General features: G+C 38.7%; 1 protein-coding gene and 2 long non-coding RNA genes across 3 annotated transcripts in view; 1 reads left to right on the top strand and 2 right to left on the bottom strand.

Annotated features, from left to right (window-relative positions):
- Nucleotides 1–1,568: 1,568 nt before the first annotated feature.
- On the bottom strand, nucleotides 1,569–5,176 carry LOC110441314. The gene is made up of 2 exons (XR_002461855.1): nucleotides 5,114–5,176; nucleotides 1,569–4,670 (listed from the first exon to the last, which is right to left on the bottom strand). It is a non-coding gene; the product is annotated as an uncharacterized LOC110441314 (long non-coding RNA).
- Nucleotides 4,616–6,135, top strand: LOC110441315. The gene is made up of 3 exons (XR_002461856.1): nucleotides 4,616–4,697; nucleotides 4,860–5,842; nucleotides 6,015–6,135. It is a non-coding gene; the product is annotated as an uncharacterized LOC110441315 (long non-coding RNA).
- A 5,698-nt stretch (nucleotides 6,136–11,833) lies between these two features.
- Nucleotides 11,834–21,238, bottom strand: part of LOC110441313 (lysosome membrane protein 2-like) — a 44,958-nt gene continuing 35,553 nt past the window's right edge. Inside the window, exon 12 of the mRNA XM_021484425.1 lies at nucleotides 11,834–14,043. Within this exon, the coding sequence (XP_021340100.1) occupies nucleotides 13,957–14,043 (87 nt within the window). The 3' untranslated portion in view covers nucleotides 11,834–13,956. The remainder of the gene's footprint in view (nucleotides 14,044–21,238) is intronic.

Genomic DNA, 21,238 nt, shown 5'->3' on the forward strand with positions numbered 1-21,238 from the left:
TGTTAAGCCACCCTCCCATCTATATATGTATCATGTTAAGCCACCATCCCATCTATATATGTTTCCTGTTAAGCCACCCTCCCATCTATAAATGTATCATTTTAAGCCACCCTCCCATCTATATATGTATCATGTTAAGCCACCCTCCCATCTATCTATGTATCATGTTAAGCCACCCTCCCATCTATAAATGTATCATGTTAAGCCACCCTCCCATCTATATATTCCCAAATGATTGCATCTTGTTTTATCATATCTATCTTGCAATTCCATAAAAAGTGAAGCATTAAGTTAAATTGCTGGTCTGGATTTGGTACTGCACTGAAGAGGTGTTTTGGTACTGCACTGAAGAGGTGATTTGGTACAGCACTGAAGAGGTGATTTGGTACTGCACTGAAGAGGTGATTTGGTACTGCACTGAAGAGGTGTTTTGGTACTGCACTGAAGAGTTGATTTGGTACTGCACTGAAGAGGTGATTTGGTAATGCACTGAAGAGGTGTTTTGGTACTGCACTGAAAAGGTGTTTTGGTACTGCACTGAAGAGGTGATTTGGTACTGCACTGAAGAGGTGATTTGGTACTGCACTGAAGAGTTGATTGAATTGTGAAATTAGAATTGACTTTATTTAGTATCCTACCTATAGTTGTCAGAACTCTCCTTTTCTGTGTCTTGATTTGACCATTTTTTGGTCCTAGTTTAGGTATTAAATGAAGGTCTTCATACCTATGGATTCCTAACAGCATACAATATCTGTTGGCTCACTGCAGATTGAATTCAGGAGGAAGAATTTCATTCCTATATTTTTTACCCCCTATGCATATTATGCATTTTTTTATTTGTTCACTTAAACAGCGGAAATTTTGAAAAAAAATTCTAACTCATCTATTGCCTCCTTTAAAGATGTTCTTGTTATTAAAACATAAGGTAGGATCATCAGAATAGAGTGATATTATAGTTGGACACCCATTTATGTTAATTCCTTAATATTTTTATGTTTTATACTACATATAATAGCCAAAATTTTTGCACCAAGTATAAAAATATGTGGAGTTATCAGATCCCCGTCTACAACCCCTTCTGATCTGAACAAACGATGATAGATTACCCCTCTGATTAATTATAGAGCTTTTGCTTACTATTTTAAACTTCGACATATTTTTCTATATCATTAACAAAGTTATGTAAAATCCAAAACTTCATCAATAAATTTGCATGATACCAAATCAAAAGCCTTTTCAAAATCTTTTATCATTAATATCCCTGCAATTTCTTTTTCCTCTGCATATTGCATTAAATCCTATATAAATCTTGTGTTCTCCCCCATGTATAGCCCTGCCAAAAATCCTGTGTTCTCTCTCCCCCATGTAAAGCCCTGCTAAAAGTCTCGTGTTCATCTCCCCCTCTTGTATAGCCCTGCTAAAAATCCTGTCTGGACCATATGGTTCTTGATAAAAGTTGTTCAAGAAATAAACGGACAGAAGATGGACAAACAGATGATGTGCCATGACATGGTCTCACATGACCCTTGAGTCAGGCGAGCTACAATAGAAAATAAAAAAACAGTATATATATTGTAACTATTTATTTATGGCATTCAATTCTTGACTATTCTTGGTGGTTTGACAAACTCATACTATTTTTACACAATAAGCCTTAATAATACATGCATAGCTGACTGAGAATAGTTTATGACAAGTAATCACAAGTATATAGATTTATCGAAATACATCCTTCAGCATTAACTGAACAACAAATATGTCCCAATCACACTTGATACAATCTAAAACCCCAATATTTCACAAGAAATAAACGTAATCTTTTAATTTGGAGGAAATAATACATATTTGATCACGACCAACTCAGTACTAGTGTATAAAACCCCTTCAGAGCCAAGGGGACTGGATGTGAATACACAACATGTACATTTCAGACTTTCAGTTTGGACATTATGTTGATGTACACTTATCAGTTATCTGATATAAACAGATATGAAGAATAAAGAAAATTCAGTGCACTTTTCCTCACCAATGAGTGTCATTATTTTCCATTGTGTAACATATCTATACAACACTCTGATCCAACAAACTTAACAACGTAACAGCCTAACAGAAAGTGATCTAGAAATCAAATTATTCAAACTCTTATCTTCCATGCTATGCTGATTTTCTTACATTTTCATTAATTATAGCCGGTTTTAATTTAAACATTGGACATATCTTCAATGCCTCCAATATACCAACTTTCTAAAATATTTATCATTAGCACTGTAGAACATTAAGGAACATGACAGCAGAATAGGTCCCCCCCCAGTTTCCCAAAATCCATCACTTACTCACATTTGTACAGTGACATGAAAAAATAACCAAACTTGTGTTTTGACTTTATCATAACTTGGAGTCAACATCCATGAAGAAAAATCATCAACTGGTACAGACGTGTATTGCCTTGTATTGTAGCCTCCCAATTAAACCCACCTTCTAAGAAACGATCATAAGTAACACATATATGTTGGTATTTATTTCAACACTTAATATCTTCTGGTTCAAACTGATCTTATTAAGTCTGCTTGCTACATGTACCTTATACAATATACTTGTGATGGGTGATATTGTTAAAGTTATCTCCCTTTAAAACAAGAATTACGCGTAATAAGCTGTCTCGCCTGTCCCCGCTTTGAGCAATAAGATTCAATGTGTCAAGCATTATAAGTTTGAGTCAAAGGTCGGAATTTTACATTTTATAAACAAGTTTGGCAATACATCAACATGGAGGCATAAAAGGCACAAGTGCTAATTGTAATGGGAGCCGGCCATTACAGATGTCCCCCAAACTACCCCTGCATTCGGAAAAGCAAATGTAAATAGGAGAACGGATTTCACAGTGCCATAATACAGGTACATACCAAATTTGAGCGAAATTAAAATATATGTGAATTTCGACCAATCATGCAGGGGCCAGTATACAACGACCATCTTGTCAGTTCAGAAAACAGATGGCGCGGTTAGTTCACAGTGCGAAAATACACTTACATAATGTTTTTTAACGAAATCAAACAATAACTGAAATTTAACCAATCAGACGCCAATATACAGTGGCCATTTTGTCAAATAATACAATGAATGTCATGGTTGAGTTTGCAGTGCAAAAATACATGTACATACCAAATTTGACTGAAAGTCACTGGACCGTGAAATGTAGGCCACATTCATTATATCATGCATAGTTTATAATCCATGAGTTATGAATATAAGACGCATCTATGGTCCAAGTTTGGTTGGTCTAGGACTTGTACTTTTTGAGAAACACAGCTAAACGCAAAAACTTAACATCAATGAAGATGCTGTCAAAGTCACTGGACCGCGAAATGCAGGGCACATTCAGCAACTGATGCATGGATTAAGATGAAGTATATAAGACATGGATTAAGATGAAGTATATAAGACATGGATTAAGATGAAGTATATAAGACATGGATTAAGATGAAGTATATAAGACATGGATTAAGATGAAGTATATAAGACATGGATTAAGATGAAGTATATAAGACATGGATTAAGATGAAGTATATAAGACATGGATTAAGATGAAGTATATAAGACATGGATTAAGATGAAGTATATAAGACATGGATTAAGATGAAGTATATAAGACATGGATTAAGATGAAGTATATAAGACATGGATTAAGATGAAGTATATAAGACATGGATTAAGATGAAGTATATAAGACATGGATTAAGATGAAGTATATAAGACATGGATTAAGATGAAGTATATAAGACATATAGTCCAAGTTTGGTTAGTCTAGCACTTATACTTTTTGGGAAACAGAGCTAAACGCAAAAACTTAATGTTGACGCCCCCGCTGCCGATAAAGTAACGTCCGTCGCAGGCGAGACAAAAATCGATTATCAACCGATTGAGAATTTCTCGGAAATTGATACTACACCAAGTGCTCCATGTGGGTACACAACATGCATCACAAGTGGTCTCTGCAATAATGTTTCATAATAATAACTCTTGAAAACAAATACCTCGTACTACCAATAATTAAAATAACACTGGAACAATACATAAGCACCTTTATTCTGATAAAAGAAAACCTTGATTAAAATAGAATATTTATGTCACTTAAAAAGTCAGAATATATTTTACAATATATCTGTTACATTAATATTATATGGATACATGCATTATTCTATGAACTTGAATAAACAAAGTTTTATCATTGAAAATGAGGTCATTTTGTGTAGGAACACATATCTTTAAGGAGGAACATATGACACTGATTGGCACACAAGGTGGTAAGAAACGTACAGGACTTATAGTTAATAGAACTACAGGTAATGTCTCACGTACTTGTTTAAAACAATTGAGTTAGGTATACACATTGAAAAGATTATTATATACAATACCACATATTACAAAACATTTCTTTTTATTTGAATTTGCATTTTTTGTGTGTGGTAACAATAGAACTTTGAATACATGTTTATAAAAAATAAATACTGTCAGTCCTGCAAGATTGAATACCTGAGGGTGGTCTTTGTATACAGGTAGGACTTATGTATAGGACCTAACTGAGGGTGGTCTCTGTATACAGGTAGGACTAATGAGAAGGACCTAACTGAGGGTGGTCTCTGTATACAGGTAGGACTTATGAGTAGGACCTAACTGAGTGTGGTCTCTGTATACAGGTAGGACCTAACCGAGTGTGGTCCCTATATACAGGTAGGACCTAACTAAGGGTGGTCTCTGTATACAGGAAGGACTTATGAGTAGGCCCTAACTAAGGGTGGTCTCTGTATACAGGTAGAACTTATGAGTAGGACCTAAATAAGGGTGGTTTCTGTATACAGGTAGGACTTATGAGTAGGACCTAACTAAGGGTGGTCTCTGTATACAGGTAGGACTTATGAGTAGGACCTAAATAAGGGTGGTCTCTGTATACAGGTAGGACTTATGAGTAGGACATAACTAAGGGTGGTCTCTATATACAGGAAGGATTTATGAATAGGACCTAACTGAGGGTGTTCTCTGTATACAGGTAGGATTGATGAATAGACCTAACTGAAGGTGTTCTCTGTATACAGGTAGGATTTATGAATAGGACCTAACTAAGGGTGGTCTCTGTATACAGGTAGGACTTATGAGTAGGACCTAACTGAGGGTGGTCTCTGTATACAGGAAGGACTTACAAGTAGGACCTAACTGAGGGTGGCCTCTATTCAGGTAGGACTTATGAGTAGGACCTAACTAAGGGTGGTCTCTGTATACAGGTAGGACTTATGAGTAGGACCTAACTAAGGGTGTTCTTTGTATACAGGTAGGATTGATGAATAGGACCTAACTGAGTGTGGTCTCTGTATACAGGTAGGACGTATGTGTAGGACCTAACTGAGGGTGTTCTCTGTATACAGGTAGAACTATAAGTAGGACCTAACTGAGGGTGGTCTCTGTATACAGGAAGGACTTATGAGTATGACCTAACTGAGGGTGGTCTCTATATACAGGTAGGACTTATGAGTAGGACCTAACTGAGGGTGGTCTCTATATACAGGAAGGATTTATGAATAGGACCTAACTGAGGGTGTTTTCTGTATACAGGTAGGATTGATGAATAGGACCTAACTGAGGGTGTTCTCTGTATACAGGTAGGATTTATGAATAGGACCTAACTAAGGGTGGTCTCTGTATACAGGTAGGATTTATGAGTAGGACCTAACGGAGGGTGGTCTCTGTATACAGGTTGGACTTATGAGTAGGACCTAACTGAGGGTGATCTCTGTATACAGGTAGGACTTATGAGTAGGACCTAACTAAGGGTGGTCTCTGTATACAGGTAGCCTAACTGAGGGTGATCTCTGTATACAGGTAGGACTTATGAGTAGGACCTAACTGAGGGTGGTCTCTGTATACAGGTAGGACTTATGAGTAGGACCTAACTGAGGGTGGTCTCTGTATACAGGTAGGACTATAAGGAGGACCTAACTGAGGGTGTTCTCTGTATGCAGGTAGGATTTATGAGTAGGACCTAACTGAATGTGGTCTCTGTATACAGGTAGGATTTATGAGTAGGACCTAACTGAATGTGGTCTCTGTATACAGGTAGGATTTATGAGTAGGACCTAACCGAGTGTGGTCTCTGTATACAGGTGGGACCTAACCGAGTGTGGTCTATGTATATAGGTAGGACCTAACCGAGTGTGGTCTATGTATACAGGTAGGACCTAACTGAGTTTGGTCTCTGTATACAGGTAGGACCTAACTGGTTCAGGTCTGTAAGTGTTGGCTGACAATAAATCTGTGTATCAATCATGGCTCTACAATGCCACTAGCCCAATGCTTACAGCTACTAGATTTTATATAGGGGCTAGTGGAATTTTCGATATTTATCATTCAAACATAGGTTGGGGTAGTAGAACTTTTCAAAATCAATCTTTGGGCCAGTATTCTAAAAATCAAATTGAACACCCCCAATCAACAAACTTCTCTGTAAACCATAACCAAACAAGTTTCATCTCCTGTAGCAGGATGGTTTGTTTTATATGAGATATGTACTGGATCTTCTTTCAGGTAAAACAGGTAGATATACCGGTGTTTTATTTCTCATTTGATAAACAAGCAAGTAACATAATGGAATGGTAAAAGCTGTACACACCCTAATAAGGTAGTGAGTGGAAAGGCACCAACAGACACAAGAAAAGGCACCAGATGAATATTAAAAACAAGGTTACCGCAAGCGGTATATAATACGCCCACCACACATTGAATGAGCAGTTGTTTGTATGAGTGAAATATATGAAGTATTTGTAATTGAGTAATTGATATTAAAAGAGAAATCATTCAGCATAACTGGTAGATCAATGAGTGCAATACAACATCATGGAACGCATGCATCGCATTAATGAAACCAAAGGGCATAACTCCACAAATTATGGTCGGATGATGGCGGTTATCGAACTTGTCCGAGCTTTCATGGTAATTAACCTTGTTGTGAAGTTTGAAGTTAATCCGTTAATAATTACTCGAGATATCGAGCGAACACTGTTTCGGCAAGTCCATAAAGGGGCATAACTCCACAAATTATGGTCGGATAATAACGGTTATCAAACTTGTCCGAGGTTTCATGGTAATTAACCTTGTTGTGAAGTTTGAAGTTAATCCGTCAATAATTACTCGAGATATCGAGCGAACACTGTTTCGGCAAGTCCATAAAGGGGCATAACTCCACAAATTATGGTCGGATAATGGCGGTTATCGAACTTGTCCGAGCTTTCATGGTAATTAACCTTGTTGTGAAGTTTGAAGTTAATCCGTTAATAATTACTCGAGATATCGAGCAGACATCGTTCGCATGCCCGCCCGCCCGCCCGCCCAACCGCCCGCCTGGTCACGTGATTACATAATACGTCCCCGTCTTCGACGGGCGTATAATAATTTGAATAAGTCTAACAAATCTTATTATAAAAACATCATAAATAAGAGACCCAGAAGGGCCTGTATCGCCCACCTGTTTGCTTTGTTACATGGAGTTGTTGGCCAAATATTGTGAAGTTAGTTTGATTGGATATTTAGAAGTGGTTTGAATGTTTTACCTATTTGACCCCAGTGACGTTGAAAGTAGGTCAAGGTCTCTCGTTGGCAAACTTTGTCAGATTCCATCATAGGATGCTACTGGACAAAAATCATGACTCTATGCCTTTCAGATTTTCTAAAGTCATTTGAAGGTTTCAACCTATTTAACCCCTTTTACCTTGACAGAAGGTCAAGGTCATTTTCATTCGCAAACTTTGTTGGGCTCCATTCCAAACTTTGTTGGGCTCCATTCCAAACTTTGTTGGACTCTATCCCAGGATGTCACTGGCCAAATATCATGACTGTAGGACTTTCAGACCTTCAGAAGAAGTCGTTTAAACAAAAAGTTGACAGACAGACTGTAGTCACTATACGTAGTAAAGTATGACCCTGTAGTCACTATACATAGTAAAGTATGACCCTGTAGTCACTATACAATAGTAAAGTATGACCCTGTAGTAACTATACATAGTAAAGTATGACCGTGTAGTCATTATACATAGTAAAGTATGACCCTGTAGTCACTATACGTAGTAAAGTATGACCATGTAGTCACTATACGAAGTAAAGTATGACCCTGTAGTCACTATGCGAAGTAAAGTATGACCCTGTAGTCACTATAAATAGTAAAGTATGACCCTGTAGTCACTCTACAATAGTAAAGTATGACCCTGTAGTAACTATACATAGTAAAGTATGACAGTGTAGTCATTATACATAGTAAAGTATGACCCTGTAGGCACTATACGTAGTAAAGTATGACCCTGTACTCACTATACATAGTAAAGTATGACCCGGTAGTCACTATACGAAGTAAAGTATGACAATGTAGTCACTATACATAGTAAAGTATGCCCCTGTAGTCACTATACATAGTAAAGTATTACCCTGTAGTCACTATACATAGTAAAGGATGACCCTGTAGTCACTATACATAGTAATGTATGACCCTGTAGTCACTATACATAGTAAAGGATGACCCTGTAGTCACTATACATAGTACAGTATGACCCTGTTGTCACTATACGTAGTAAAGTGTGACCCTGTAGTCACTATACGAAGTAAAGTATGACGATGTAGTCACTATACATAGTAAAGTATGGCCCTGTAGTCACTATACGAAGTAAAGTATGACGATGTAGTCACTATACATAGTAAAGTATGACCGTGTAGTCATTGTACATAGTAAAGTATGACCCTGTAGTCACTATGCGAAGTAAAGTATGACCCTGTAGTCACTATGCAATAGTAAAGTATGACCCTGTAGTAACTGTACATAGTAAAGTATGACCGTGTAGTCATTGTACATAGTAAAGTATGACCCTGTAGTCACTATGCGAAGTAAAGTATGACCCTGTAGTCACTATAGATAGTAAAGTATGACCCTGTTGTCACTATACGTAGTAAAGTATAACCCTGTAGTCACTATACGAAGTAAAGTATGACGATGTAGTCACTATACATAGTAAAGTATGCCCCTGTAGTCACTATACGTAGTAAAGTATGGCCCTGTAGTCACTATACAATAGTAAAGTAGGACCCTGTAGTAACTATACATAGTAAAGTATGACAGTGTAGTCATTATACATAGTAAAGTATGACCCTGTAGGCACTATACGTAGTAAAGTATGACCCTGTACTCACTATACATAGTAAAGTATGACCCGGTAGTCACTATACGAAGTAAAGTATGACGATGTAGTCACTATACATAGTAAAGTATGTCCCTGTTGTCACTATACGTAGTAAAGTGTGACCCTGTAGTCACTATACGAAGTAAAGTATGACGATGTAGTCACTATACATAGTAAAGTATGTCCCTGTTGTCACTATACGTAGTAAAGTGTGACCCTGTAGTCACTATACGAAGTAAAGTATGACAATGTAGTCACTATACATAGTAAAGTATGGCCCTGTAGTCACTATACGAAGTAAAGTATGACCCTGTAGTCACTATAGATAGTAAAGTATGACCCTGTAGTCACTATGCAATAGTAAAGTATGACCCTGTAGTAACTATACATAGTAAAGTATGACAGTGTAGTCATTATACATAGTAAAGTATGACCCTGTAGTCACTATACGTAGTAAAGTATGACCCTGTAGTCGCTATACATAGCTACTTATTGACCTGGCTAAAGACAGTTTTCCATATCAACTCAATCAGTTTACTGCTAAATTGGAGTAAGGATCTGTATTACCATGTTTGACTTTTAGCAGATGCTCTTTGATAAATTACCCAGCTAAGTTACGGGGCTATATCACACTGGTGCCTATGCATCAATGTTGGTATTGTGTATGATAGTCTTCTCAAGTTCCTCTTAAAAGCACAGAATACTCCAGAGGACTTAGGATGGAGGTATATTTTCATAAGGCATTAGTTTAGCATCTGGTAGTGTTCTATTGACTGAAGTAAGAAGACTTTCCCTTTCAGTCAATATTTAGAGCATTGGACTGGTAAACACGAGAGAGTTGTGGTGGAAGCCCACTGTTGGTTACACACGCATACAGCATTAATACATAAAACTCTTAAAATGTTAAAATAATAAATTCTGAATGAAAACATGATTTTTTTTTACACTAAATATAAAGCACTGTAAGGAAGAAAAAAAGAAAAGAAATCTGCACCTAATAATAAATTTACAAAGTATACAAAAATTCACATGTAATGAATGTCATGGGTTTTAACCAGTAGATAGCTTACATAAAAACACAGGAATATTGGTAATTGATAATGAAATATGAACGTACATTTGGTGAAGAAGATACTGATAAACCAAAGAAAAATGGTTATCCCTAGTGTAACAAGAGATCCCAGAGGGATCTTGAAGCCCACCATCGTACCACATTCATAAGTTCTTTGTCAGTTGGATCTTTTCTCTGCTTTTCATTTATCTGTTTGATCGAGTCATGTTAACAGTAAATGCACCTTGAGGCAACTTTTTATCTAAACTTCACACTGCTGTGTATAAAAGACAACCTTCAATGTGAGTGTGTCCTTTCACATAATTACTAGTACAGTACTTAATGTTAAAGAAATGGAATCGATCATTTCAATATATGTAGGATCTGTTAAATCTGCCGCAGATTTTTATTTTATTTTATAAAGATATGCAGATACATATCTACATGTATATACAGAACTGTAACAATACAAGGGGAGACGATACAGTAATACCTGCTCAGCATCAAGTCAGTACATCTTGAACAAGAGACCCAGATGGCCTGTATCGCTCACCTGGATATCTAAGCAATCATGGCAAAACATTCTCCAAATAAGATCCAAGGGTATGGGCCATACCCCTAGGCCAATCCTTGTAGCATATCTGTATTAGATTTCTCATGCCCAGCAGTTTTAAGTATGGTTATGGGGTCGGGATCTCAACTGTTTCCAAGCTGTGACTCAGAAACTAGGTCCCTAGGGTTGTGGCAAGACCCCAGGATCAATTCTAATATCATGACTGCATTCGTCTCTTTATGCCCAGCATTTGTATATGATACGTTTGGGTTGATGATCTGAACTGTTTCAAAGTTATGACCCAGGGTTAAGTCTGCAAGGGTGGGGCAGACCCTGGGATCCATTTTTATATCATGACTGCATTCATCTCTTTATGCCCAGTATTTGTATATAAAGTTTTGGGGTGGGGGTCTTAACGATTTCGAAGTTATGACCCAGGGATTAAGTCTCCAAAGGTGGGGTAGACCCCTGGGGGCCATCTTGGAAGCAAATGTGAATTCGTCTTTTTATACTCAGCAATTGTATATATGGTTATAGGGTTGGGATCTCAACTGTTTCCAACAAGTGACTCAGAAACTAGGTCCCTAGGGGTTTGGCCAGACCCCAGGGTCTATTTTAATATCATGACTGCGTTCATCTCTTTATGTCCAGCATTTGTATATATAGTTTTGGGGTGGGGATCTCAACGGTTTCAAAGTTATGACCCAGGGACTATGTCTCCAAGGGTTGGGCCAGATTCAAGGGCCATCCTGGAAGTATATGTGTACTTTTCTCTTCATACTCAGCATTTGCATATGAGGATCTCAACCATTTCCAAGTAATAAACTATTTTTGGCCCCACCCCTTAGCCCAGGGGGTCAGCCAAACCAGTTGTACAATTTTGAATCCATACTAGCTAGAGATGCTTCCAGTCAAATATGGTTGATATCCATCTCTTAGTTCCAGAGAAGAAGTTGCTTATAGCAATAAAGCCAAATAACCCTTTTCTGCCCACCTCTCAGCCCCCTGGGGGTCAGCCCCCATCATTTGTACAATTTTGAATCCCCATTGAAGAAATTGTTGACGTACGGATGGACGACGGACGCCACGGTATAGCATAAGCTCCCCTTGGTCCTTCAGACCCGGTGAGATAATCAAGTCATGGTGATATTGCACAGTCACACATACACAATTTATCACAGTGTTGCTATATTCCAAGGCAAGGATGAAAGAAATAAAGCTGTCCTTTTTCATGACAGTAAAACGCGAAGTTGTTTTTTTACCACTAAATCCATATGAATATGCTGGTGAAAACTACAAAGGTATTTAATAATTCAGACCTGCTATTCTCAAAATAACCATCTAACACAATTTATGGTTTGATTATCTCCCTTTGAAACTAGAATTTTTCAAGTACATTAATGCTTTTTTAAAACTGATATTCAAAATAAAGTTAAACAGAAATGTTTTTGAGAAAGAAAATAGCTTTTATTTATGCATCTCAACCACACATTTCACATTAACGTTTTATTCATCCAAAATGTTTTTTTATTTAATGCTACACTTTCACCATAAAAACTTCATTATTGCATAGCTATACAAAGGCATGTTAATCTATCCTAAATAGGAACTACCAGATAATACTTCAAATTCAGATTATGTAATAGAACAAATACACAAAATTCTCTGCATCGGTTTTTTTCCGACCAGAACATATTTTTTTTCCAGAGTTTTGTAAAAGATGTGCATTGATTAGGTTGCCTAATTTCCCTTTAGCTCAGGAGTAAGAGCATCGGGCTGAAGAGACAAGGGCGCTGGTTCTAGCCCCAGCGACGGCACTATCTTTATCACTATTACTTGTCCTACTACAGTTTGTTAAAAACCTACTCCAATCAAAAATAGATTATAGCACATGAAGTGACAAGTTAAGTTTTGCCCTCTACACTGTAACAAAAGTAGAGATTATAGTCACAAGCTTCATTTCATTATTACCAAACTGATTCTAATAAAATCCCAGCTTCTAATTATTCTGGAACAAAATACTGACAACGTAAACTACGGCGGTTTTTTCCCCTTTTTAATGTTTTGATCCCATCAGTTAGTTTGATTTTTTACCTAAAATTTCTTTTAAAGAATTATGTTTTGACTATTGAATGTTTTGCAAGTTTCTCTCATTGTACTAATAACCATCAGAGTACACTGTATGCAATGAAATATTGAGTAATTTTTTCCATCATTTTATCAAAACTATGAAAATTCTGAACCTGCTGATTGATACTTCATTAAGGGCTCTGCAGTCTGTTACATCACAGATATTTATAAAATAAAGGCAGACAACTTTCTCTCGGGGCAGTCAGAGGCTTGAAAAGTCAAAAATCTTTCTTCAACACCTACAGACAGAGGTTAAATCATTCTGTGGAACTCTATTACCCATATCAAAACTAGAGAGCTTTTTATTTTCAATATGGGCTAACTCCCTACCTTTATTTTTGGTCTGCCCTAAAAATAACTTCTACGACAATCACTATATCTACTTGTACTTAAGTCAGGTCAAAATAAAATATAAGGCATATATATATATGGTGTGGAATTATTTGTACAGTTTAATAAGCATATGTTTCATATGAAGCATATCCTATTTGACTAGTGAAGCTAGTAACGACATATAAACACCGCCACACAAGGCAGTGTAGTAAAGGAAACATAAAAATAAATAAAACTAATTTGAATTAATCATTTAAGTGAATCAAATTCCTTGTTTTTTTCGAAAAATAATTCTGCAATCTACAATCGCAGCAAAATCTGCTACATTGTAAATGCAATGTACATTGATGGATTGTACGGGGACTTATCTCCAAGGCAGCCCCATAAAAAAACCACATGGGTGTGCAAGTTCTACAATATTCCTAATCATCTTTTTAAAGAAATTTCTGTCCACAATAATTTGTGATACAATATATAGAATCATGCTTGATCTAGTACTGAGAAGATTGTTTTGATTACCATAAGGCCAGTTCATTTCCCCAGATTTCATAAAGATACACTGTGCTGGTTCACACCAGTGAACAGCTATTTGTAAACCCAGCGAGGGTAGCTTATTTCTTAGGGAGATGATATTACAGAAATCCTGTTGACCGAGGTTTTCCCTGGACAGCCTCCTGTTACTGCTGTATGAGGACAGTCTTTTCTGTGGGTGGACGATCATTGGTGAGTCTCTCATTAGGAATATCTACAAGTACTTCAGTTTTCTGAAAAGAAACAGAAAAGTATAAGTAAGATTTCTCTTAAATTCATTTATTTAATACATAGGAAAGAAGCCTAAAATTATAATACAGTGAAACTCTTGCCAATTCAAATACTTTGGTATTTACCCTTCGCCAGTAATCCACATTCACTCTCAACCCTTCGTCAGTAGTCCACATTCACTTTCAACCCTTTGCCAGTAATCCACATTCACTCTCAAATCTTACCCAGTAATCCACATTCACTCAGCATTATTTATTTTTATTTTGTATGGTATGCTCTGTACAAATAAAAAAATTGTTCTGATGATAAAAAATGCCCTCAATATATTATCTGTTACATAAATTACAATGTGTAAGACCTGAATTACAATGTTAAAAACCTGAATTATAATGTTGAGGACCCGATTACAATGTTTAGGACCTGAAATATATCCCTTAGCTATTTTACTCCATAGCTGACACAGATATACCCCGTAGCTGACACAGTTATACCCCGTAGCTGACACAGTAATACCCCATAGCTGACACAGTTATACCCCGTAGCACACACAGATATACTCCGTAACTGACACAGATATACCCCGTAGCTGACAGATATACCCCATAACAGACACTAACAGACACAGATATACCCATAAAAGACACAGATATACCCCACATCACCCACAGATATCCCCAATAACAGACACAGATATACTCATGAGCTGACAGTTATACTCCAAAACAGACACAGATATACCCAATAGCAGACACAGAGATACCCCATAGCAGACACAGTTATACTCCATAGCTGACACAGATATTCCCCGTAGCTGACACAGTTATACCTTGTAGCTGACACAGATATACCCCATACCAGACACAGATATACCCCATAACGGACACAGATATACTCCATAACTAACACAGTTATACTCCATACCAGACACAGATATACCCCACACACAGATATACTCCGTAACTGACCATAACAGACACAGATAGACCCCATAACAGACACAGACATGCCCCATAACAGACAGTGTCTGTTATGGAGTATAGCTGACACAGTTATACTACATAACAGACACAGATATGCCCCATAACAGACACAGATGTACCCCATAGCTGACACAGTTATACCTTGTAGCTGACACAGATATACCCCATAGCTGCCACAGTTATACTCCATAACTGACACAGATATATTCCTTAGCTGACACAGACAAACTCCGTAACTGACACAGATATACCCCGTAGCTAACACAGATATACCCAGTAGCTGACACAGTTATACTACATAACAGACACAGATATGCCCCATAACAGACACAGATTTACCCATAACAGACACAGATAAACACCATATATGACACAGATATAACCCATAACAGACACAGATAGACCCCATAACAGACACAGACATTCCCCATAACAGACACAGATGTACCCCATAGCTGACACAGTTATCCCCCGTAGCACACACAGATATACTCCATAGCTTACACAGTTATACTCCATAAAAAACTCAGATATACTCCATAACAGACACTGATATACCCCATAACAGACAGAGATATACCCCATAACAGAGACAGATATACACCATAACAGACACAGATATGCCCCATAACAGACACAGATAAACACCATATATGACACAGATATAACCCATAACAGACACAGATAAACACCATATATGACACAGATATAACCCATAACAGACACAGATATTCCCCATAACAGACACAGATAGACCCCATAACAGACACAGATATTCCCCATAACAGACACAGATTTACCCATAACAGACACAGATATTCCCCAAAACAGACACAGATATACCCGATAACAGACACAGATATACGCATAACAGACACAGATATAACCATAACAGCCACAGATATACTCCTGAGCTGACGGTTATACTCCATAACAGACACATATATACCCCATAACAGACAAAGATATACCCCATAACAGATACAGATATACCCCATAACAAACACAGATATACCCCATAAATACCCCGTAGCTGACACAGATATACCCTGTAGCTTACACAGATATACCCTGTAGCTGACACAGATATACCCCATAGCTGACACAGTTATACTCCATAACAGACACAGATATACTCCTGAGCTGACAGTTATACTCCATAACAGACACAGATATACCCATAACAGACACAGATAGACCCCATAACAGACACAGATACACTCCTTACCTGACACAGATATACCCCATAACAGACACAGAGATGCCCCATAACAGACACAGATATACCCCATAACAGACATACCCCATAACAGACACAGATATACTCCATAATAGACACAGATATACCCATAACAGACACAGATATTCCCCTTAACAGACACAGATATACCCCATAACAGACACATATATACCCCATAACAGACACAGATATACCCCATAATAGACACAGATATACCCATAACAGACACAGATATACCCCTTAACAGGCACAGATATACCCCATAACAGACACAGACATGCCCCATAACAGACACAGATATCCCCCATAACAGACACAGATATACTCCATAGCTGACACAGATTTACCCCATAACAGACACAGATATACCACATAACAGACACAGATATACCCCATAACAGACATACCCCATAACAGACACAGATATACTCCATAACAGACACAGATATACCCCATAACAGACAAAGATATACCCATAACAGACACAGATATACCCCATAGCTGACACAGTTATACTCCATAACAGACACAGATATACAGTTATCCTCCGTAGCTGACACAGTTATACCCTGTAGCTGACACAGATATACCCCGTAGCTGACAAAGATATACCCCGTAGCTGACACAGTTATACCCCGTAGCTGACACAGTTATACCCCGTAGCTGACACAGTTATACTCCATAGCTGACAGTTATACTCCATAATAGACACAGATATACTCTCTAGCTGACACAGATATACCCTGTAGCTGACACAGTTATACTCCATAGCTGACACAGATATACCCTGTAGCTGACACAGATATACTCCGTAGCTGACACAGTTATACCCCGTAGCTGACACAGTTATACCCCGTAGCTGACACAGTTATACTCCATAGCTGACAGTTATACTCCATAATAGACACAGATATACTCTGTACCTGACACAGATATACCTTGTAGCTGACACAGTTATACTCCGTAGCTGACACAGTTATACCCTGTAGCTGACACAGATATACCCCGTAGCTGACAAAGATATACCCCGTAGCTGACACAGTTATACCCCGTAGCTGACACAGTTATACTCCATAACTGACACAGATATATTCCTTAGCTGACACAGACAAACTATACCCCATAACAGACACAGATATACCCCATAGCTGACACAGATATACCCCATAACAGACACAAATATACCCCATAACAGACACAGATATACTCCATAGCTTACACAGATATTCCCCATAACAGATACAGATATACTCCATAACAGACACAGATATCCCCATAACAGACACAGATATACCCCATAACAGTCACAGATATACCCCATAACAGACACAGATATACTCCTTAGCTGACACAGATATACTCCATAACAGACACAGATATACCCCATACCAGACACAGATATACCCCATAACAGACACAGATGTACCCCATAGCTGACACAGTTATACTCCATAACAGACACAGATACCCAGTTATACTCCGTAGCTGACACAGTTATACCCTGTAGCTGACACAGTTATACTCCGTAGCTGACACAGTTATACCTTGTAGCTGACACAGATATACCCTGTAGCTGACACAGGTATACCCTGTAGCTGACACAGTTATACTCCGTAGCTGACACAGTTATACCTTGTAGCTGACACAGATATACCCTGTAGCTGACACAGATATACTCCGTAGCTGACATTGATATACCCCGTAGCTGACACAGATATACCCCGTAGCTGACACAGTTATACCCCGTAGCTGACACAGTTATACCCCGTAGCTGACACAGTTATACTCCATAACTGACACAGATATATTCCTTAGCTGACACAGACAAACTATACCCCATAACAGACACAGATATACCCCATAATAGACACAGATATACCCATAACAGACACAGATATTCCCCTTAACAGACACAGATATACCCCATAACAGGCACAGACATGCCCCATAACAGACACAGATATACCCCTTAACAGACACAGATATCCCCCATAACAGACACAGACATGCCCCATAACAGACACAGATATCCCCCTTAACAGACACAGATATACCCCATAACAGACACATATATACCCCATAACAGACACAGATATACCCCATAATAGACACAGATATACCCATAACAGACACAGATATTCCCCTTAACAGACACAGATATACCCCATAACAGACACATATATACCCCATAACAGACACAGATATACCCCATAACCGACCCAGATATACCCATAACAGACACAGATATTCCCCATAACAGATACAGATATACTCCATAACAGACACAGATATCCCCATAACAGACACAGATATACCCCATAACAGTCACAGATATACCCCATAACAGACACAGATATACGCCATAGCAGACACAGATATACTCCATAACAGACACAGATATACCCATAACAGACACAGAAAAACCCCATAACAGACACAGATATACCCCATAACAGTCACAGATATACCCCATAACAGACACAGATATACTCATTAGCTGACACAGATATACCCCATAACAGACACCGATATACCCCATAACAGACACAGATATACTCCATAACAGACACAGATATACCCATAACAGACACAGATATTCCCCTTAACAGACACAGATATACCCCATAACAGGCACAGACATGCCCCATAACAGACACAGATATACCCCTTAACAGACACAGATATTCCCCATAACAGACACAGATATACCCCATAACAGTCACAGATATACCCCATAACAGACACAGATATACTCCATAGCTGACACAGATATTCCCCATAACAGATACAGATATACTCCATAACAGACACAGATATACCCATAACAGACACAGATATACCCCATAACAGACACAGATATACCCCATAGCTGACACAGATATACTCCGTAGCTGACACAGTTATACCCCGTAGCTGACACAGTTATACTCCATAGCTGACAGTTATACTCCATAATAGACACAGATATACTCTGTAGCTGACACAGATATACCCTGTAGCTGACACAGTTATACTCCGTAGCTGACACAGTTATACCCTGTAGCTGACACAGTTATACTCCGTAGCTGACACAGATATACCCCGTAGCTGACACAGATATACCCCGTAGCTAACACAGTTATACTCCTTAGCCTTCACACACAACACAGATATACCCCGTAGCTAACACAGTTATACTCCTTAGCTGACACAGACAAACTCCGTAACTGACACAGACATACCCCGTAGCCGACACAGATATACCCCGTAGCTAACACAGATATACCCAGTAGCTGACACAGTTATACCCCGTAGCTGACACCGTTATACCCCGTAGCTGCCACAGATATCCCCCGTAGCACACACAGCTATACTCCATAGCTGACACAGCTATGGAGTATATCTGTGTGTGCTACGGTGTCTGTTATGGAGTATAACTGAGTCAGCTATGGGGTATATCGGTGTCTGTTATGGAGTATATCTGTGGGGGTATATCTGTGTCTCAGCTAAGGAGTATAACTGTGTCAGTATATCTGTGTGTGCTACGGGGTATAACTGGGTCAGCTACGGAGTATATCTGTGTGAGCTACGGGGTATATCTGTTCCAGCTACGGGGTACATCTGTGTCAGCTACAGTGTATATCTGTGTCAGCTAAGGAGGATAACTGTGTTAGCTACGGGGGATATCTGTGGCAGCTACGGGGTATATCAGTGTCGGCTACGGGGTATGACTGTGTCAGTTACGGAGGTTGTCTGTGTGAGCTAAGGAGTATAACTGTGTTAGCTATGGGGTATATCTGTGTTGTGAGTGAAGGCTAAGGAGTATAACTGTGTCAGCTAGTATATCTGTGTCTGTTAGGGGTATATCTGTGTCTCAGCTAAGGAGTATAACTGTGTCAGCGACAGGGTATATCTTTGTCAGGTACGGGGTATATCTGTGTTGTGAGTGAAGGCTAAGGAGTATAACTGTGTCAGTATATCTGTGTGTGCTACGGTGTCTGTTATGGAGTATATCTGTGGGGGTATATCTGTGTCTCAGCTAAGGAGTATAACTGTGTTAGCTATGGGGTATATCTGTGTTGTGAGTGAAGGCTAAGGAGTATAACTGTGTCAGTATATCTGTGTGTGCTACGGTGTCTGTTATGGAGTATATCTGTGGGGGTATATCTGTGTCTGTTTTGGGGTTTATCTGTGTCGGTTTTGGGTATATCTGTGTCTGTTATGGAGTATATCTGTGTCAGCTGACACAGATATACCCCGTAGCTGACAAAGATATACCCTGTAGCTGACACAGATATACCCCGTAGCACACACAGATATACTCCATAGCTGACACAGTTATACTCCATAGCTGACATTGTTATACCCCGTAGCTGACACAGATATACCCTGTAGCTGACACAGTTATACTCCATAGCCGACACAGTTATACTCCATAGCCGACACAGATATACTCCGTAACTGACACATATATACCCCGTAGCCGACACAGTTATACCCCATAACTGACACAGATATATTCCTTAGCTGACACAGACAAACTCCGTAACTGACACAGATATACCCCGTAGCTGACACAGTTATACTCCATAACTGACACAGATATATTCCTTAGCTGACACAGACAAACTCCGTAACTGACACAGACATACCCCGTAGCCGACACTGATATACCCCGTAGCTGACACAGTTATACTCCATATCTGACACAGATATACTCCTTAGCTGACACAGTTATACTCCGTAGCTGACACAGCTATACCCTGTAGCTGACACAGTTATACTCTGTAGCTGACACAGTTATACTCCGTAGCTGACACAGATATACCCTGTAGCTTACACAGATATACCCTGTAGCTGACACAGATATACCCCGTAGCTGACACAGTTATACTCCTTAGCTGACACAGATATACCCTGTAGCTTACACAGATATACCCTGTAGCTTACACAGATATACCCTGTAGCTGACACAGATATACCCCGTAGCTGACACAG

Source organism: Mizuhopecten yessoensis, unplaced genomic scaffold (genome assembly GCF_002113885.1).
Source record: "Mizuhopecten yessoensis strain PY_sf001 unplaced genomic scaffold, ASM211388v2 scaffold715857, whole genome shotgun sequence".
Lineage (NCBI taxonomy): Eukaryota > Metazoa > Mollusca > Bivalvia > Pectinida > Pectinidae > Mizuhopecten > Mizuhopecten yessoensis.